Consider the following 21,928-nt stretch of genomic DNA (forward strand, 5'->3'; position numbering starts at 1 on the left):
AGGAAGAATCGAGGAACTGCTGCTGGCTGTACAATCACGACTAGCATGATGAGAATGTTTTTTTGAAGTAGATGGTGTGGCACAGTCAGAGGAACCAGGTTTATAAGTTTTCTCACAAATGGAGCACTTCATTGGGTTACTGCTGTTATGAGAAGAGTGATGCTGTGCTAAAGATGTAAGTAAAGAGAAACCCATTTTACACACCCCACAGACAAAAGGCTTCTGTTCCACCTGAACACACTGATGTTCTAGCAAGTCAGTAGCTTGATGGAAGATCTTCAGACACTGTGTACACTGGAAAGATCGATCCTGCGTGACTACACACTGGTGCTCATGCGGATTGGAAAGGTGAGAGATGTCATGGCCACACGCTCCACACTTGTTTCCTGTTTCCCCCTGAAGAGTGGAGCGCTGAGGCTGGGCTGGGTGCTGCCTCTGCTGCTGCTGCTGCTGCTGCTGCTGCTGCTGCTGCTGCTGTTGTTGCTGTTGCTGCTGCTGCTGCTGCTGCTGCTGCTGTCGCTGATGTCCATGCCGTTGTCCATGCTGCTGTTCTCCATTGATCTGTTGACTGTGCTGGCTGCTGTGCTGGCTGCTGTGATGGCTGTGCTGAGGTGGAGGCGGCGGTTGAGGTACAGATGGTGCATCTTGTTGAAGAACTATACCATACACAGCACAGCCCAAAGGGTTCTCTGCTCCTGGGGGAATAGTGTGAACCACTTGAGGTGGGGCAACAGAATGCTGCTGCCAGGCCTCTGTCATACGACTTCTACTGTAAGGATTCAGCTTAGCAGAAGACGCAGCCCAACTAAAAGAGGTACAAAGAACAAATTAGGTGCTGTACACACGGGTGTTCTGTTCAGTATATTCAAAACAAACGACTTAAAACTTACTCCATTTTACTACTTGAAGTGATGTTCAGTGTCGTCGCACTTTTTGTAAAGAATGATAAATGCAACTTCAACTTATACTGGATGATCAGTGATACCTGAACAAACAAAAGATACGGATGGTTCAAACAAATTACATGGTACAATGTAATCAATTACTAGAACACAAGAATATCTGAAATACATAATATAGTATTTTAATACGTGGATTCTGAACACATAGCTAGAGGGCGTGTTATCAAAACACTTAATGATAAAAAACGTAATAGAAGGTGAGTTTCTCTGTAACTAAGGAGGCAAATGTTGACATAGTTTGATATTCGCGGCAAAAGTTGTAGAAGGACATCTGCGCATCTTGGATTTTATATCGTTAACTTGACACGTTAGCTAGCTAAGCTAACATAGCGTTATGCTAGCAAAACCAGAGAATCGACATAGAAGGCAGCGATGTGAATTTGCGATCCCGTATGGATAATAAAGGCAATCTTCCTTCCCTGGCGAATACATAAAGATAGTAAAGAAGACAAGTATACCAGCGTAATCACTACAGTAGACAAAAACCCCAGTGGCTCTGGCTGGTCTGCTGTGCGGGGTCCCCCTACATCCGCATTCAGCCTGTGCGACGGTGCGGTGCTCCCTTGTTCAGCCGCTGCGGCTCCAGGGACTGTACATGCAAAGCTGTTGTTTCCCGATCACCAGCCATCTCTACACAGCATCAGAATCTCATTTTAGGTGCACATTTACCGATTCAAGACATCCTCTTGGTGACTCAGTTTATAATGTGTCAAATTCAGTTACAAATGGCTTGATAGCATTATGCTAACTACAGCACCTTGCCGCACGCATGGAGCGTGAATAAATCAAAGTTAAATGATAATCACTGGCAAACATAAATGATTTTTTCTGTCGAGTGCATGCACCGGACACCATTTTACAGAATGCACATACTTGGATTTGAGGGAAAAAGACATTAAACGTGTAATTAGATTTAACCTTTTATGGTAAGTTTTCATATGGAACATATAAGTAAATCATGAACACGTGTTGTTCGTATGAAAAAGTCATTTGATTTGACTCAAACTTAAACGACACAAGCCAAACAATCTTAACTTACACCCTGTTTAGCCTGTTTATATTGGAACCAAGCTTTTTGTCATTGTTTCAAGGGGACACTTTTATGCAGCGTACTGGTTGTTGATAGTTTAGCCATGAGTTTAGTACATGGATCTAAGTGTCTCTTGTGAGTCTAGTCCATGAGTCTATTAACATAACGGCCAAGCCACAAAATAGTGCGTTCATGCTTAAATGTAGATGCTTTTCGGATATTTAATTATTTCTGAGATCATTTGTCGAGGCCATGCTAGTCGTCTACAGCAGCAGCTCAGAAGAGGAAGAAGGGGGCTCTTCAGTAAATACAAGATGCCTGGAAGATGGTGAAAAATCATATCCAGAAAAAAAGAGACTTAAAATAGAACAACTGTCAACAAAAACTAAGTGAGTGTTTCTTACCAGCGAGGTTCAGTCTATATTGTAGGGTAATAATAATTAAGACAACAGATTAGGACCTATGTATATGTAGAAATCTAAGGTCTGTTTTAGCACATTTAATGCTGATGTATCCCTGGCAGATTGCCTGTCCCGCATTGTGTCTTGAACATGTTTCCTGAAGAGTTGGATCCACAGACTGAAGACAGTTCACTCCATGGTGGACGTATCCGCTCTTTTAAACACGAACAGGGGAACTGGGCGACATATGTTTATTTGCCCTGTAAGCACGAGGTACACATTGTAACTTTCTCATCTCAAATATTCTTGTATATGACACTGTTTCTGTCAATAGACGATCCTGAGTTGGAGTTCACTGACATACTGCAGGAGCTTGTGTCAGTAGCAAAACGCCATGGGATAGACTTGACGCCTCAGGAGGAGTTTCATCTGAGTCTTTCACAGACAGTGGTATTGAGACATCACTGGATTCAACCATTCACACAAAACCTCAAGGCAGGCCTAGCACACTGTAGAAGGTGAGAACAGTTGCTGCTGTCATGCGTAAAAGAACATTTATTTACAAGAAGATCATTTTAATGACTATTATAGATCTTATTTTGACCGTTTTCGTTTTCAGGTTCATGTGCACCGCAGAAAGGCTAAAAGTCTATTGTAATGCTGAGAAGACAAGGTATATTTTTAAACTCATCTGCAAGATAGATCATATGTAACTAATGTTGACAGTCATAAGAATTTCCTTTGGGATTCTTTCAGTTTCTTTTTTTCTGTAGAACATTTATTGGTGTTGAAGTGTCAGCAGGGACTAATCAACTATTGGACATTATTAAAGTAGTGGACAAAACAATGACAGATTTTAGATTGGATACTTTTTATAAAGTAAGTTATTGTTACATTACAAATTCTTTAGGCTTCTTAACATATTTATACTATATCTTTGCATATGTGTTCAAGAATCCTTCTTTCCATATAAGTCTGGCCTGGTGTATTGGAGACTCAACAGCACAACTGAAAAGCTTTCTGAAAGAACTTCAGGTATTGAAATATTCAGAAACCAGTGCCTAGAAAGACCAGTAACAGTATTATAAAATAAAATACTATGCTGTATGCTGAAGAGTAAAAGATCACTTAAATTTTTTTTTCTTTTTAGAGCATAATGGACAAACAAGAAGATGGTCCATATACCCTAAGTTTGAACTGTGTGGAACTTCGATGCCGGACAGGAAATAAAGTTTTCCGCTTTCCATTGAGTTCTGAAAACTAGTGGATAGAGTACTGTTTTTTCATAAATTAAATAAAGTCTTACTACAGCTGACAATACCCTAAATGTTTTTGCAAAACTTACTGCATTTGTGAGAGGACACACTGGAGGGAGGATGTCTCTCAGCTGGCCTGGGAACACCTTAGTAATCCTCCAGAAGAGCTGGGAGCAGTGTGTTAAAAGGGAAGTCTGCATACCCATTTAGGCTGTTACTCCCTGGATGAAGCGGGTAAAAACATGGACGGATGGGTTTTAATCAAGCATAAGCAACACCTAATAGTCCTAGCTGGCCAAAATTGAGATTTATGAAGGCACACACCATAAATGCAGAAAATTTACTCAAAACAAACATCACAGTTCACTGTAAATTATGAAGGTAGTTGAGTTTGCCACATGAATACTGGTACGTCACCAGAAAAAAAAAAAAAAGTATAATGTCAGAATAGTCATTTCAACAATATGCAGTATACATTCAAAACAATTTTCTGCTTAGGCACTGTATTCCTTCCACACTTTAAAAACGAACAGGCATTTACAGTGATTTATCAGGCTGAAATTCTTATCTTAAATAACGAAATCCTTATCTTAAATAATTACAAAGGCAGGGTTTAAATAAAGGTGAGCTTATGTATATAAATATGTCTCTCATCCCCACTGTCTAGTGTCTAGTAGATTTTAGGTTTCATGTTTTATCTCAGTCTAATAAGTAATACAGTTTTAGTATATCAATTGCTTATTGTTCCCATCAAATGCAAAACTAAATTATAATTTTTCTGTTAATAATGCGGCCTTGGAAATATAAAATATACGTTCGCTGACTACACCAATTTCCAACACTACAACAGTAAAGCACTGTGTAAAACTGGCTTGGTGAATTGTACAAAATCAATCTTTATAAAACACTTACAAATATATTGTTTGTTGTAACACATTAACAGTATATAAATGTGGCACTTGTACACAGGGCCTGACTCTTGAAATGGGAAAATGTCATAGTGGTAAAAGATCTGATCACAGATAGGTATTGTCTCTCAACTACGTTTACAAATAAAAATAAAAAAGTTGAGTAAACAATTTGACACCGACATTAGTCAAAATTGAGAAATAATAAAATTAATTAAAATCCTGATTCCACAGGACTCCACATACTGATTATATTATGGGTCTGTAAAAGTTAAGTCATATTTTAACTGTCATTTTGAGGATAAAGTTCAGTTTGAGGATAAAGTTCAGGGTGAGAACAGCACTTTCTTAATATAATCCACAGTTGTGATGTTTGCTAGCATGGCTACATGTTCGTTGGAGGGAAGTTCTTTTAAAGTAACATTATGTTTCTGTTTTCCCACCCATTTTCTGCACTGCAGAGCACTAATCAGGTTCACAGTTCCATCACCATCCCCCATCACTACAGTAGGCTCCACATCAGGAAACTTATTTGAATACTGGAAAGTCTCTGGGGTTTTTACACCTGAGCCATATAGACAATGAGTCTCTACACCAGGAGGAGTCAAGTCAGAGACCAGTGATTCTGTGTCCTGACGCATAAGCCAACCATCCTCAAAGCCGATATCCTTGAAAAAGCGCTGGTAGTCCATAACCGTGTAGTTGAAGTTTGGCGTCTGGACGAATACCTAATAGAAACAAAGTTGACCATTATGTCTTTTATTCCTGTGAAACAATAATTCTGCACAAAATGAAATATTGTCTCTAATTAGCTTAAATAAACTATGGTTGTCAAAATGGATGTAGTGCAACTAAAATGTGTAGTATTTGCAGAAGAGACCTTTTGTCTAACAGTCTACTAAAATGACAAATGACTATACTATAGGTTTAAAGCAGTATTTGACATTAAAATCTAGTTGGAATAAATTTCTTTCAACTCTGCAATGTTCTGAAATGCTTTTACATCCTTTTTTCTTTCTTTCTTTTTTTATTCCATGTCAGTGGCAGCAACATTTGTTTTTCTGCTCAACATGTCCCTTATTGGCTACTTCACCTGTCAGTCAATCACAACTATCTGAAGTCTGAGAGATAAGATCAGAGACCAAACTACACAGCTCCGAAAAGTGTTGAAGAACCAAGTATTGTAGGGTTGATAAGGCAAAGCTTCAGACCCTCCAATGTGTCAATACAGTACAGCTCGCTTTGCACAGTTTAAACAGGTGCAAACTTCACTGCTTCACCCCCTACTGGCTTCATGGAAAAGAGGCCTATTATAGCATATACTTAAATACTAAAAAATATATATTTTCATGACTAAATAAAAAAAAAAAAAACATAAGTGAGGTTTGAGTGACAGGTGAGCCTAAACAAAGACCACATGAGGGGAGGGACTAAAATAGTTATTACTACTGCCATTTATGGAAAATAAAATGACAGATAGCACAAATTGTAATTTTAAGCAGAAAATTAAAGTACACATACCTTGTCTTTGGGCCACGCTCCAGCGTATGGGAGGAGCCACGACGTGGACACAGCTGTGCGCTGTTGGACTCTAATTTTAAGTGGGCTGATAACTGGGATACGATTGTTATCACCTGAAAAAATAATTAGAGATTAATTCAGCAAATACTAACCAGAAACTGCTTTACCACACTACATCATGTTACATCTCAGCATTACGAAGCATGAATAGTATTAGAGAAATATATCACCAATAAGTACGCAGAAATGCATGATCATATTTTCCATACCAGATGTGACCACACGCAGGGTCTTGGCCACTCCAGCCCACGGGGCTCCCAGAGAAATAAAGGCCTTGATGTACTTGTCTTTCCACGCCTGTGGCTGCTGGTTAAGAAAGTACAGTGTGTACATGTTGCCCATACTGTGAGCTATGAGAACAACTGGCTCACAAGCCTTCTCTGCCATCTCTTCAATCATCTTCTGCAGATGCAGAAAATAGTCTTTATTCTCATCTAAAAAGAAGGAAGGAAAATTACTTTACTGGGAGATTATAGGTCATCAATAGTTTAGAACAGACAAAACCTGATGTGGAATTCCCTGTTTACAAAGGCTGGGTATTTAATGAATGGGTGGAATTCCCTGAGGTGGTTTTAGGAGAAGTCTTTTTCCAAAGGTGAAAGTTTGCCTGATGTCTCACTAGTGCTACTAGTTCTTCAGAATTATTAATCTCTCTTCATTTAAGTGAGCGAGGACAGGCCATTTATGTTACTATCATGATCTTTGTGTAATACAGTTAAGTGTGCATTTTCTTACTTGGAGCTCTCCTCCAGTCATAAGGTGCTCCTCTGATGTCATTGTCTCTGGTGTAACCCCAGTCCACAAGCTGCTGCACAATATTAAAAAAATACATGCCTAAAAGAAGAAAAGACAAATGGAATTCACATTAAATGTATTTATTTATTTATACAAATAACAACCACATCTTACTTACCAACACTATGTTTGCTAGGGTCTAGATACTCTAAGGAGTATGTTTGCCCAAAGCCAGGGACACGAATCTCAACTCCTGGTGGGGACGAGCTGGTGTGAGTGGTACTATTGTAGATAAGCCTAGCAATGATAAATAATGACATAAATACAAACAAAACAAAATAAAGAACTATTTCATCTCTTTTCAGTATCCACTTCATTATACTTCCTCAAAACATGGGCTATTTTTATGTTACACAACTTCTGTAAAAGTTGTTTCATGTTGTAAGTGAATGTGAAGGCAGAAGTAACATGTTTTCTGTTAAATTAGTTGATAATCATTGAATGTATAATCACAGAATCCTTGGTTTTCTAACTTATTGACATAAGGACATGAGGCCAAAGGTTGAGCTCACTGGGGAGGGAGATATCAATTGACAGAGCAGTCAAGGAGTATGTACAATTTAATTTGAATGTAGATGATGAAGAAGACCCTAGTCAAGTCAAGTACCTAATGTTGTCGATCCAACAGTCGATGATCACAGGCACGAGCTGCTCCAGGTTGAGCCACAGAGTGAAGAAGTCAGTCTTCTTATAGCACACATAATGAACCACAGTGGTTTTGTTCAGTTTAGCCTCTAACTGGTTCCCCAGGTCACCAGGTACTGAAAATATAATATATAATATATAAGGATTTAGTATTTACTACAAGTGATAACAAAGTGATGGATATAATCACATTGGTGATCAAAATACAGTGGAATTTATCAATTTGTCAAACAGACATTTGTGAAATTTTAGACACAACAAAATCCAGGCACTCCAAAAAAGTAAAAGTCGCACCAGGGAAAGTATAGTTTAAAAAAAACCCAACATGTTTCGACCATGACCATGGTCTTTATCAGGGCTTAGTGGCATTTGTAAAATATTAAGTTCATTCTGGGGGAGTTCAGGGTCCAGGCTGTTCACTGAAGATTTTTCTCCCTCAGTTCGCAGCAACTGGCAACAATCCAGCAGAGTCATGTTGCCCAACCTTGTCATATGACCAGCCTCCAATGTAAACAACCAAAGCTAACCACTAAAACGTAAACTACTGGAAATGACAAAATCATATTATTTTATCTTACTGTGGGTACACAGTGTACGTTACGTGAGCTTACTAAATTAATGTCTAAATAAAGGACTCCGTAAACCCTGAATACGCGCTACTGCGTTTTGGAGTAAACAAAAGACTCACTGAGGACCACGGGAGGTCTTGGCGTGCTGTCCGTACATTTCTCCAGCGGTTTTCCAGTGCTCCGAGCCGACAGTACAAACAACAACAAACCGACTCCGAGCAGCTTAGAAGAGGCGGGTTTATGAACCAGAGCCGCCATGGCCCTTGTGTTTCATAGCCTCACAGTCATATTCCTCTGTACAGGCTCGGTAAGACGCTGTCTTGATACGCGAATCCTCTTCAAATTGTGTCTAAAGCGCGAGTGACAGTTGAGTCGAGTCGACTTTAAGGAAGGTATGAAGGTATCACGAGGTGCGCCGAGGACTGCAGAGTTATCAAACCAGACAAAACAAATCGAAAGTCATCGATCACGATTAACCAATCCGGACAAGGGACAGATAAATCAATCAATCATATGTTGTATTTTAATGTTGCTTTCAAATCATTAATAATTTGGCCTATATTTTTAAAAGTCGTATTCACATATACACAGTCTATGTTTATTCTGTAGGGCCAGCGAACCTATACTATGATTACATTTAATAACACATTTTGTTAATGTTTACATATTCTAAAATAGTTAGTCTGCTGCACAGTGGTAAACAGGCTTATGAGAAGATTATAGACATGGGTGACACAATGTCAAGCTAAGGGCTTGGGGTTAGTTGACATTAAGAGAGTCTTTAATAATACATTTGCAATGAAATAGGATTATATGTTTTTTTTAAAATAAGGGGTTTGTGGAGTTATAAAACATTGGAAAATACTAATCAATGTTACATTACAAGATATAGGTTAAATTAAATAAGTTTGTCCCAATAGTAAATATCTGCTTACAAAAAAACAAGCAAGATGACAAAGTATCCCCTTGCTACCTTCAAGTTAGATAACAGTCATTTTTAGCAGGGTTTTATATTTCAGTAAAGACAGCTGTTATCAATGTTGCAAACAAACACACAACTGACATTTGAAATTACTGTCCAGAGTTTTGTTATTTTTTTACACCCTAACGTCAATTTCACTGGGTGTTTCAGATCTGCCTTCAAGAATATACTGGACTAGATTGAGCACCTTCTCATGGTACACCATATCCAGGTGCATAAGGCCTCTGAACTCAGTGACATGAACAGGTTTGCTCTGCTTTCCGATCCAGCGCTTGCACAAACTTGTGCTAAAGCTGTCCACTGTGTTGTCCCCATCAGCATACACAAAGTCCACAGGGTCTGCATTGGGGAAACCCTCGTCGTAAATGTATGTGACCGGAGTGGGCAGTCCAACACCATACATACACCAGACTTCAACCCCAGGAGGATGTAGATCTCCAGTCAAGTTCTTTGTGTCTAACCACATGTGCCTGTAACAAGACAGCCCACCATAAGCAATAGAAACAAATTACAAGTAGACTTATTCTGTCTTAGTGTTTCAGCCATGTTGACTGGCTTGTGAAGTCAGTTTAAATGCAATGCACAAGTGAAAAACAAATAAAAATAAATTATGATAATTAAATTGAAACACATTTTTGAATTATGTAACTTTTCTGTTGGAATGTATGCCACAGTATAGCATTAAAGTGATTTATTTCTATGGAGACGAAAAGTTACAGGTCTGATGTGTGGAGAGATAAAACTACTCTGAGTAAGAATTCATATTTTTCAAAGTATTTTAGATCAATGAACACCTGTTATTGAATAAATGCATAACATACATCATCAGCATCAGTAATAAGGCAGTATCTAATGTGGTTTTGCTTTTATGTAATATCATTTATGTACAATTGCTCTGTATGCCATCTGAATTGCCTCTATTGAATTGAATTGAATTATAGCAGACAAAGTGCCATAAAGAGTGCCATAAGACATAATAAGATATTTTGGATATTTTGTAATTTATAGAGGAAAAATATTACTTTAAAAATCGCAACTATTCAAATAACAATTTTGTTGAAGATATACCAAGCTCAGTGTATGTCTCATTTCTGTTCAAGTTTGTGGATTTTGTGTTTGTTTTATCAGCTACTTTGTCTTAGTTATCTTTGCTATGGAGCAATTTGAAAGTAAATGAAAAAGTTGGTTTTATACCAGCCATCCTCAAAATTGATGTCTGTGAAGAAACGCTCGTAGTCCTGATTGGTGTAGTTAGTTGTTGGAGTGGAGATAAATACATGGTCTTTTGACCAAACACCATCAAATGGCACCATCCAAGGATTAGTAGTCGCCATCCTCTGCTCTTCACGGATCTTTATATTAGAAATCATTGGGATCCCATCATTTTCACCTGTAGTGCAAAATATTGTTTGTTTATTTTACATGTTATTGTAGATATGTGAAAAGATCATCACACTTTTGATCTAAAAAAAAAAACTAAGATGTTTCACCTATAAGCATACCTGATGCCATGACTCTGAGAGGCTTAACAGCGCCCCCCCATGGAGCCCCTAGGGAAATGAAGCCTTTGATGTATTTGTCCTTCCAGGCCTGGGGCTGCTGGTTGAGGAAATAGAGCACATAGTGACAGCCCATACTGTGGCCCAGTAGATAAACAGGCTTCTGGTACTGCTCATACATGTCCTCCACCATCTCACGAAGCCTCACTAGGTACTCCTCATTCTCATCTGCCACAAATGACAGGGAAACATTTTAGGAGACAAGCAGAATAGCTAAGTGACTAATTAAACTTTGTACAATTTGTCCAAGAGTGATTCAAAGGAGAGAAAGTTTCATCAGATGACCACCAATGAAACTTTCTCTACAATAAACTGTGTACATTTGCTCTATTCTTCTTAAGAAGTAGAACAACAGTGCATAAGCTTTTTTCTAACAAGTCAGTGTGGATAAAAGTAATATTGTATTCCTCAAAAATGTCTATGTCTGTGGTTACAATGACAAACACTACACATTACATGACAGCATACAGGAGATAATTGTCTTGGGGGCAATAGTTTGCCTTCTGCTGTTAAAAACAAGCAATAATAGGGGAATATTAAGAATATTCAGGTGCCCTTTTCTACTGGGGGTGTTTTATTGATGTTACCCTACCCTGTCTTCAATGTATGATTATTGTATGACTATTCATTTCTCTTTACCACAGCAGCAACTGGGGAAACATTTGAAAGAAATGCATACATCAAATAAACAAATAATTTCGATACAAAGAAAAACAAAGACTGTAATTCTTGAGTATTAACGACTTACTTGGAGCCCGTCTCCAGTCATATGGAGCACCTCGGATGGTCTCATTCCGAGAGTAGCCCACGGAGACCAAATGTTCCACCATTGTGTGAAAGTAACCTATAAAACATATGTAACCAGGTGAGACTCTACATTGCACACATACCTCAGTGGAAACAGCTCAATGTCTTAGCAACAGCCTAGGTTGTGGTTGTTCTATTTTAGACAAACGTGCATCAGAAAATAAGGTTTACTCACCCGCCAGTTTGTTATTATCGAGAAACTCAATGGTATTGGTCTCTCCAAATCCTGGCACCCGCACTTGGACGCCTGGAGAATTGGACGATCGCCGAGTTGTTCGGTTGTAAACAAGCCTGAAGACAAACGGTGAAATAAGGACAATCTTATTTGAACATTTCAAGGTGATGGTCACAATGGAACAGAGCAGTTTGAGATTGGACAGCGTATTGTTACCTAATATTATCAATCCAGCAGTCAACACCAACAGGCATGAACATGTTGAGATCAATCCATAGAGGGAACCAGTGTGTCGTTTTTTTATAGCACAACCAATGGACCAGTGTAGGTTTGTCAATCTTGGCTTCCAGGCGGTTACCCAAGTTCCCAGGCACTGTGGATTAATTAATTTCATAATAATATTTATGTTTCATAAAATAACAATTAAAAGTTTCACACCTTCAAAAGAACAATAACATCACATTTTCCATTACTTAAAAAAAAAAAGATAATATATGTCTTGTATTGTGAGGAGTATGGTCACATTTTGATCACATCTAATCAGACCTTGCATTTTGTGTCTTCTTTATCTGTGAGACCCAGGAACAGAACTGTACAACTAGGCCTACTACATCAATAACATATATGCCATTAATTAAGGGCCTTGACAAATCTATAGACTTAAATATCATAGGCTATTACATTTTAATAGCCTATTCACAAGATATTATTACATATCACAGTCTATAGCAGCCCTGTGGCCATATAACATTACTCAGACCATAGCCATCACTTACCAATAATGAGTGGAGGAGTGCTGTTGTTAGGAATACTTGGCTTGGCTGGAGGAGGGAACATCACGTTAATCACCCAAAAACCCGAGGAGTGCTGCAAACACACACACAGCAGCAGCAGCGCCGCCGGCCAGATGCGTCCCACTGGGCCCATGGTCTGTTGTCACTTTGCGGCGAAGTTGTGCTCTTCCTCTCGGTCTGTGCGCGTCTGGAGGCGGAGGGAGAGGGGGAGAGAAAGAGAGGCGATAAATGATCCCTCACTGCGCTTAGGCCTACGACAACTTTTACATACAATAAAAAATAAAAAATGAAGTTAATCGCCTCTTCGCGCATCTGGATGAAGTGGCCAACAGCTCACCGGTACTCGTGTAAAACTGCCGGGCAAATACGTGTAATGTTGGGTTAGCCGATGCCCTATTGATTCTGTCCAATCACACGAGAACAAACTATTTATTTAGGCCTTACACTCCACGGCATGTCAATGTTTGATCACACGCTTTCATAAGAGAATACTGTGCTCCAGGAAAACTATTAGGAACACAAAACAGCCCACTCCCAAGAACAGCAAATTGGCTCTTTCTGTTTGTTTCTTTTTCTATTTCTATTCTATCAGGAAGAATAGCTTATATTTCATTCCACCACTCTTTTTTCTAATTTCATAAGATTCTGTGCCAGTAAATACAAAATTAATTGCCAAATAGTCTAAACTAAAACGTGCACACACCCCCCCTTCTGTGTAACCAAATAGCTGACATTTGTAGTGTGGGGTTACTGGAGGGCATTGACTCAGGGGTCATGTTGTGTAGTTACATTAAGGGGGGCAGGTGGCGGTCCCTCAATAAATACAGTATAGTTCAATGTGTTTCCAGTTATCAAAATATCCAATACTTGAACGCACAGTGCTGTACACACCATCTTGCCTTATTCATTTAGGCTTATTTAAAGGTCCTATATTAACCAAATTGTTGTGAGTTTTAAGTCATATAAGAAAGTTATTACCTCATTAAAATTAATTTGTGTTTTATTTCATTCACGCATGTTTGAGTAATCTTATATTATTAGGCTGTCTGCATCCCCAAAGCTCAAAATGTTATATTTCACCTTGTGATATTCATGTAGGCTATGGTTCCTTTTACCTTTTGTTCAACAGTGATTGGAAAGTCCATGGCTGAAATAATAATAATGATTCTAGTAGGTGTATGGAGTTTAAAAACACATCTTTTTTTCTGTTTGAGATAGTAACTCAGGCTTAATATGCAGGGTTTGTGTATTAAACATGTGTGAACAAATGAAACAAAACACAACTCCAGGTATGTTTTGGATGAGGAAACAAAGTTATAACATAGATCAGCAAATAGTTTAATATGAGCCCTTGAATCAAATTAGACTAGGGTGACCAAACATCCTATTTACCCAGGACAGTCCCAATTTTGAGCCCTGTGTCCCCTGTCCCATCAGATTTATACAAAACTAGTGATTTATCCCGGTTTTATACAAGAAATGTCCCAGGTGTCACTATTTTTGACTAATGTGATCTAAACCAGGACTAAACTAAGACTAAACCAGGCCTACATCAGGTCTAAACCAGAACCCAAACAGGATTATCACAATTTTTGACTTATCTGATCCCTGCCAACAGTAAAGAGGTGCATAAATTGGAGCATAAAAGCAAATCAAACAAAAAATAAAATAAAATGTTAAAATAATAATAGTAATAATAATAATAAAAATATATATTTAAATAAATAAAAATGCAGCAACAGACTGACTGACACGAGCATTCACAATCTAACGTGCTCTTTTCCTTGTTTTATTTAGAATTTTGAAAACCTGGTCACATTAAATCAGGTTATTAAATATTAAACGCAAGCAAGCTTTTTATAATACAATAATAAATTAATTTGCACAAACGTGAAAAATATAGTATTCTCTTGAGTACAAAGTAGAATGCACAATAAAACCACAGGGAGGCACTAAATAGTTTATGCAGTGTATTTAGCTTCAGAAAAAAAATACACATGAAGAAAAAATGGTCCAACCCTGTCACGGGGCGGTCCCATGAAGAAGGGAGCTAACCCGAGGAGCTAACCCGCTAGCCCCGGCGCTCTGCAGGCTCTGGTGTACTCTCTAAAGCCGGTCAAGATGGTCCAACTTGTGGGTCCCCTCCGAAAAGAGCTCGCCGAGACCCTCTCCACTTGCAAGGTGCTGGTGGTGGGTGCGGGAGGGATCGGCTGTGAGCTGCTGAAAGACTTGGTCCTCACCGGATTCAAGAATATCGAAGTGGTTAGTAGCACTGTGCGGGTTTGCAGTGTTGTTGGTGGGTTAGCTTGGACTAGCATGCCCGTCTTTGTGTGGTACGGAGAGCTGCAGGCTGGCTTCACACTTTTCCTGACGTGGCGCGACTCTTAACTTGCAAATCCCCCGTGATTTCTTTTAACGCTATCCTAGAATAATTAAAGAGATTTCCCTATTTCTTGCACATTAATCTCATCTGATCAGGATAGCATCACGATTTTGGCGCCACAGCCTGTTAGTGAGAGGAGAGCGAAAGTATGTAGCCCCTTCACAACCCAGCTTTTAATTATTATAATCCCCCGGTTATCATCAGATATTTTTAGTGTTTGTATTATTCATCATATCATAGATCATCATATTTATATGTGCTCACTTATTGAGTAAGTCTGGCAGGCCTGCCTTGTCACTATTGAAGAATGAGCTGGAGTTTCATTCTGCTTATACAGTTAAATTGTGTAGTAATTTATTGTATGTATTGTAATTTATCTGCTATTACTTAAGGGGCTCATAATATGCCATTTTCTGATATATGTTTTAGTGTTGTTTGCTCATCCAAAACATACCTGAGTTGTGTTTTGTTTCATTGTCACATGTTTAATACACAAACCCTGCATATTTAGGCTGAAGTCTTCTCTGAAATGGAAAACACTCTGTTCCACCTTGTGATGTAGTAATACAGGAAGCGCTCCCTACTTAACAGCTATATTTTACCATTAGTTAACTTGAAACTACTACTTCATGACATCACAACAGAGCTTTGGGAGATGTAGATAGACTAAAAATAAAGGATTTCTCACATATGTGTGAATGAAACAAAACACAACTCAAGGTAAGTTTTTGATGAGGGAACAACAATCGAACATAATTAAAAGAACACGGAGTCAATTTTGCGTAATATAGAACCTTTTAAACTAAACTGTACATTTAAAAAAAATAGATACTTTTTTTTTGATGAAAGTTTAAATAAACTATTTAAATTAATTCATGTTTTATTTTTCTGTTTTTGTACTTGTCCCACAATACTACTTTGTATTTCTCTCCAGATTGACTTGGATACAATCGATGTCAGCAACCTAAATCGCCAATTCCTCTTTCAAAAGAAACATGTTGGGAAGTCTAAATCCCAGGTTTGTATACGTGTGTGTGTGTGATGCATTATTGATTTGCAGTGTTGTCTTTTTAATAATTATATTTGTTTTGAAGGTGGCTAAAGAGAGCGCCTTACAGTTTTGTCCCTCTGCCAACATTGTTGCTTACCACGACAGCATTATGAAGTATTTATCTTCGTTTATTATTACTTACTACTTAAGTATTAACAGCCTTGATGATTAGCCTGAATTATTAATGATCATTTTGTTGCAGCCCTGACTACAATGTGGAATTCTTCAGAAAGTTTGTGCTGGTCATGAATGCCTTGGACAACAGAGGTAGATAAATACATTTAAAAGTTATGCTCTTATTTAGTAGCAATTGACCTGTGTCTATCCCTGTCATTTTTTTTTATCAGCTGCTCGTAACCATGTGAATAGGATGTGCTTAGCAGCAGATATCCCTCTCATAGAAAGTGGCACAGCAGGATACCTTGGACAAGTATCTGTTATTAAAAAGGTACATGCAGAAATGCATCATTAATATCATTTTGTAACGCATGTGTTCAGAATGTTTAGAACTGCAAACATGGCATTGAATATAAAATATATTTGCTTTTTAACCAGGGATTAACAGAGTGCTATGAGTGCCAACCCAAACCTACTCAGAAGACATTTCCAGGTTGTACTATAAGAAACACACCATCTGAGCCTATTCACTGTATTGTATGGGCCAAATATCTTTTTAAGTAAGTTGGGAAAATTATACTAAACTTGATATATCCCATTTAGAATGTACATTTTATTTTGTGGTCCTGTTTCTCAGTCAGCTTTTTGGAGAGGAGGATGCTGATCAGGAAGTTTCTCCAGACACTGCAGATCCAGAAGCTGCATGTGAGAACCAGTATAAATTTCACATATTTTTAGTCAGCATATGAAGCACTATAATATTAATAAAATCTGTTACAACTCATTATGGAAATATTGAATTTAAAAATGTTGTTGTCATTTAGGGAATCCTGAAGATGCAGCTGCCCGCGCCACAGCATCAGAAAAAGATGGTGACATCAAACGTGTATCCACCAAGGAATGGGCCCGATCCACAGGATATGACTCTGTAAAACTTTTCAACAAGGTGTGTGTCGTTGGTTGAACCCATAGTATCACATTTTATACAATGCTCCACTGCACAACCTATATCTGTATTTATGTCATTTTTAGTAAAATATAATTTTCCATTTAGCTATTTAAAGATGACATCATGTACTTGTTAACCATGGATAAGCTATGGAAAAAGAGGACCGCACCTAAACCTTTGGACTGGCACCAAGTGGAGAAAAATGGTAAGACCATAGTTAAAATTTCTTATAATATACCTGTTTCCTACCTGTGTCTTTATAATCATCTGACTCATCATTTTTAATCCATGAAAAATATTATTTTATACAGAAAGTCCTAAAGAGTCAGAGTGCACTAGTACAGGGCTGAAGGATCAGCAGGTTCTTGGTGTTTGGGGATACAGCCAACTTTTCCAACAAAGTGTAGAGACCCTGCGCTCGCAACTGGAAAAGAAGGGAGAGGGAGCGGAGCTCGTATGGGACAAGGTACTTCACAGAGCACAAATGCTATCGAAATATTATGGAATTATGTGGAAAAAAAATAGTTTATAGTTTTCTTTTGGTCATATAATTTTTTTGATAGGATGACCCACCAGCTATGGACTTTGTTACTGCTGCAGCTAATCTACGAATGCACATCTTTAGCATGAACATGAAGAGTCGTTTTGATGAAGTGTACGTAAAATATTCTTGTCAAAATGTTGTTATTTGCATATCTGACCCACTTTTTTCCATTATCAAATTTGATGATTGAGAAGTGTGACATAAGTAAAAAAAACAACTAACTTTCACACATATAGATACATATAGACATATAGATATGTTTTCAATAATTTCAACAACCTAATGTATTGTTTCTCTTTGTTAGCCATGGCTGGAAACATCATTCCTGCAATAGCTACAACCAACGCTGTAATTGCAGGACTCATTGTGCTGGAAGGGCTAAAAATCTTGTCTGGGGAGATTGAGTCATGCCGTTCGGTGAGTTGACTTTCTAGTTGGACAGATTGGTTGTACGATTGTGATTTTAACATTTCATTTCTGTCTCAATTCCCAGATCTTCCTGAATAAGATTCCAAACCTCAGGAAGAAGTTGCTGGTGCCTTGTGTACTTGACCCACCGAGTGCTAACTGTTATGTCTGTGCCAGTAAGCCAGAAGTCACCGTCAAACTCAATGTCAACAAAACCATGGTCATCTCCCTGCAGGACAGAGTAAGAAGTACACAAATACACATTTGTTTTGGAATCAGGTGTCAAAGTAAGTTGTTTTAAATAAATTCTATTATTCTTTAGATCCTGAAGGAGAGGTTTGGGATGGTGGCTCCAGATGTGCAGATAGAAGATGGAAAAGGGACCATTCTGATCTCCTCAGAGGAAGGAGAGACGGAAGGTAACTTTTCAGATGAGTGTGAGGTGTTACAGTTAATGCACTGTGAATGCAACACTCATTATATGAACACACATTGCATGCATTGTTAAATCTTGTTAAATTCTTGGAATAATATAGGCATATTTCTTACAGCCAACAACAACAAATTCCTCTCAGACTTTGGGATTCGCAATGGCAGCCGTCTCCAAGCTGACGACTTTCTTCAAGACTACACACTCCTTGTTAATGTTATACACACGTATGTCCCCAGAGAATATTTCAGGCTTTATTGATTTGTTTGGGATTTTTTTCTTGTATCTAAAAGACACGTTTTCCTTATTGGTAGTGAGGAACTCGAGAGGGATGTGGAATTTGAAGTAGTTGGTGAAGCTCCTGACAAAGCCCCGACTCCACAGAATAAACCAGAAGATGCAAACAATATCACCAATGGCAACAAGGACTCTGCCCAACCGTCCACCTCCTCCAAAGGTCAGTGTGGGACAGATGATTTGTTAGGGAGTATTTAAGCTCCAACTTGTACTGAGCTCTCAAACCCTTTCACATGGGTTTTTCAGGCAGTTCTCAGTCTTCCCAAAGCATTGCCGATGTACCAACCTGTTTCAATAAGAACCTCTTTCAATAAGATACAAACAGTGCTCTGATGTAGTCTGACAAATCAGCATGTTTTTCAATCTCATCTTTGGGTAAATAAATTGCATTTAGGCATTTATAAAAAACAGCTGGGTAATACGGCTTTAAACTTGAAAAAAGGTGTTGTCTTTCAAGAAAAATGTCTCATAGTTTTAAGTCCAGCAGACTGCAGGGGGCACTATGGACCTCTGTGCAATTCATGTCCCTAAATGAACACTGGGTATATGGGCATATAGTGTGTATTAGCTAGCAGCACATATCTTGTACTGTAATGACAAAAACTAAAGCTATGTAGCTTTCTCAAAAGGCATTCAAGTGATTATTTACTTGTATTGATATTGGTATTGGTACATTTTTCTATAGCGCTTTTCCACCTTCAAGGCACTCAAAGCGCAACAAGGAACCACTCACCCATTCACACACACATTCACACACCAGTGTACGCAGACACTGTGGGCAAGGTGGGTTAAGTGTCTTGCCCAAGGACACAACGACAGCATTCATCTGTGGGAGCTGGAATCACACCAGCCAACCTGTGGGTTAGTGGATCTGACCGCTCAACCTGTGATGTTTATGTTGAGAGCTGGATTCGAACCAACCTTTAGATCAGTGGGCGAATGCTCTACCAACTGGGCTACTGGCCCCTGGCAGTAGCTCACTCTGATGGTTAAAATGCTCACGTTCCTTTTCTTGTGGTAAACACAGACTATTTTTCACTAACATTTAATTACCTAGTTTATTACATCAATACACAAAGAAAAAAAGGAAGTGGTCAGTTATGATGGATCAGCAATATGGTTATAACATATTTCATATTTTTGTAATATTATGTATCCCAACCATAGGCTGTTTAAAGAAGTGGACTAAGGTAGTATGATGTCACCTATAGCGTTAAGCTCCAGTCAAATGAGGCTCACAGAGGCTAGTGGTTATAGGAGCAAATTTGAAGCAGAGTTTGCTATTAGGCATAGGAATATATTTATAAAATAGTGACAGAAAAATGACAGGATCATGTAGATCGGGTAAAAACCAAAATGACGAGGCTCACAGCAGCAGTTACTGAGAGAAGGGCGACAGTTTTTTAATGTAAAGTCAGTAAGAGCCAGAGTTGATGGAGCCAGAAGTGCCCCCATGCTCACTTCCCATTTAGAATGCGGCAGCTAGTGGGTTAGCTATGTCCATTTATATACAGTCTATCATCCCAACTAAGTAACCATTTTATTACCTCTTTCTAGCTCCAGCAGATGACGATGACATCATGATCGTTGACTCTGACGATGATGAAGGAGCGGCTTCGAGCTCGGCCGCAGACACTCCCAGCAGCCACAAGAGGAAGCACTCAGACGCAGAAACAGGAGAGACCTCAGCCAAACGTCCACGGACAGACCAAACTGCTGAAGAGGACGATGATGATATTATTGCTCTGGACTAGATGTGCAGCTGTTGTCGTTTTGACAGAACAGTGACTGCAGCCTCACGTGTTTTATGAAGAACAATTTATTACAACGGTTTTTCATTTGTCAAATCCATTTCTCAACAGACCAATGTATGCTTTAACAGTCCCTCTTCCTTCCCTACACAATGCTGTATATAGTCTGAGAATTTGCTAGCTCATTTTTTACTTTTACTCATTTCAATCCTATAAAGCGCGTCTCTTGATGGTTACAGTAAGTGTTTTGTATCTTTTATAAACCTTATGTATTTCATGTGCTACACAAGTCAGGATAATCATTTGTTAGCAAGTTGCATAAGAAAAAAACACCAAACCAAATGATTGTTTTCCATCTATTATTTATGTCTTGTGATGATGCGTCAACTTGAGGACAGGCACCTTGTGGTACTTGTGTGTAGTGAATGTTGCCTGACTTGACTTAAATATACACAAGCACTGAAATGGCTGCTTTGTGCCATGGTAGAAAAGAAAAGACAATGGAGTCAACTCTTTCATTACATGCTCTATGTGAAGTACATTGAGAAAGGCAGTCAAGGTCTTGTTAAACAAAACTGGCACTGACATGGCCACCTTTGAAACTGCATTGGTATCACTTTCATTTTAATAGTTTTACTATGTGCACATAACGAGCATCACAACAGCGATGTTTTCTGTTTATTTCTATGAAACATGTACAACAAGCTTCACTATGATACTGTTAAGATTGTGACCTGACTTGTATAGCCTTGAGTCTATTGGACATTATTGTTGGAAAAAAAATAAACTTTGCTATTAGATAATGTGTATTTTTGTGTACGACTCGACTAAATTAAACTAATAAGAACATCTAATTTCCTGTTTGTAAATGAGCTTTGCTACATGTCAATTCATGCTCAAAGTTGCTGTGCCTCAAACAGGAAACGATAAGGAAATGTAGCCTCATGTTTTAGTGTTTTTAAATGTGGAGACTGGTGGGCCGTGCTTTTGTTTGGTGGTCGTCCGTCGTCACCACGTCGACGCCCCTCAGAAAAGCGCGCTGATTGGTCGGCGCACAGACCCTTTCCTTCCTCTGTACTGCCGAGCCATCAGTTTCGTAAACAAGAGCTTATATCTTATCGTTTATCGACGCACAAACGGCGAGGACGCAGTGTACACGATCGCGGTAAACAAAAGAGAAACGGAGCGTTTCTCCGCCTCTTTCCCACTGGAGGACGGCACTTGAGCTTGTATTGACACAAGCTAGAGCTATTGTACGAGAGTAACGCTACTGTTGTATTTGAAGAAAAAAGGGACGACGGCACATCTGAACCTGTCTATCTCTGAATATCGACATGGTGACCTCGGTAATAAGACCACTGGCTTCTCAGCTTCAGCGGCAGCTTGTCCGGGCCACGAAGAGCCACCGGATCACCCCTGTCCGGAGATGCAACCTCACAGCGTGTTCCAGCAAGTTCGTCCTGTCTCAGAGTGAGTATAGACTAGACTGTGTCAGTGTGCTTGTGTGTTACATTTCAACACCCGACACTTCAGC

General features: G+C 38.8%; 4 protein-coding genes across 4 annotated transcripts; 2 read left to right on the forward strand and 2 right to left on the reverse strand.

Moving 5' to 3' along the window:
- Positions 1-2,057: 2,057 nt before the first annotated feature.
- usb1 (U6 snRNA biogenesis 1) lies at positions 2,058-3,713 on the forward strand. Its single transcript, XM_020935244.2, has 7 exons — positions 2,058-2,381; positions 2,516-2,655; positions 2,728-2,911; positions 3,013-3,066; positions 3,167-3,272; positions 3,348-3,428; positions 3,544-3,713. The coding sequence occupies exons 1-7, from the start codon at positions 2,245-2,247 to the stop codon at positions 3,655-3,657; spliced, it is 816 nt and encodes a 271-aa protein (XP_020790903.1). The 5' UTR covers positions 2,058-2,244; the 3' UTR covers positions 3,658-3,713.
- Positions 3,714-3,975: 262 nt separating this feature from the next.
- On the reverse strand, positions 3,976-8,552 carry pla2g15 (phospholipase A2, group XV). Its single transcript, XM_020935243.2, has 7 exons — positions 8,267-8,552; positions 7,541-7,694; positions 7,052-7,170; positions 6,874-6,972; positions 6,348-6,572; positions 6,079-6,191; positions 3,976-5,285 (listed from the first exon to the last, which is right to left on the reverse strand). Exons 1-7 carry the CDS (start codon positions 8,403-8,405, stop codon positions 4,884-4,886), a joined length of 1,251 nt encoding a protein of 416 aa, XP_020790902.1. The 5' UTR covers positions 8,406-8,552; the 3' UTR covers positions 3,976-4,883.
- Positions 8,553-8,677: 125 nt separating this feature from the next.
- lcat (lecithin-cholesterol acyltransferase) lies at positions 8,678-12,860 on the reverse strand. The gene is made up of 7 exons (XM_055166511.1): positions 12,447-12,860; positions 11,887-12,043; positions 11,671-11,786; positions 11,437-11,532; positions 10,632-10,856; positions 10,324-10,519; positions 8,678-9,599 (listed from the first exon to the last, which is right to left on the reverse strand). Exons 1-7 carry the CDS (start codon positions 12,595-12,597, stop codon positions 9,245-9,247), a joined length of 1,296 nt encoding a protein of 431 aa, XP_055022486.1. The 5' UTR covers positions 12,598-12,860; the 3' UTR covers positions 8,678-9,244.
- A 1,631-nt stretch (positions 12,861-14,491) lies between these two features.
- Positions 14,492-21,203, forward strand: uba2 (ubiquitin-like modifier activating enzyme 2). Its single transcript, XM_055166512.1, has 18 exons — positions 14,492-14,726; positions 15,782-15,865; positions 15,942-16,012; positions 16,101-16,165; positions 16,246-16,346; positions 16,454-16,575; positions 16,653-16,720; positions 16,840-16,961; positions 17,070-17,169; positions 17,276-17,430; positions 17,528-17,617; positions 17,700-17,703; positions 17,813-17,925; positions 18,002-18,157; positions 18,239-18,335; positions 18,468-18,573; positions 18,661-18,803; positions 20,201-21,203. The coding sequence occupies exons 1-18, from the start codon at positions 14,586-14,588 to the stop codon at positions 20,395-20,397; spliced, it is 1,935 nt and encodes a 644-aa protein (XP_055022487.1). The 5' UTR covers positions 14,492-14,585; the 3' UTR covers positions 20,398-21,203.
- The last annotated feature ends 725 nt before the right edge of the window (positions 21,204-21,928 follow it).

Source organism: Boleophthalmus pectinirostris, unplaced genomic scaffold (assembly GCF_026225935.1).
Source record: "Boleophthalmus pectinirostris isolate CB_2022bp ecotype Guang Dong unplaced genomic scaffold, ASM2622593v1 HiC_scaffold_805, whole genome shotgun sequence".
Lineage (NCBI taxonomy): Eukaryota > Metazoa > Chordata > Actinopteri > Gobiiformes > Gobiidae > Boleophthalmus > Boleophthalmus pectinirostris.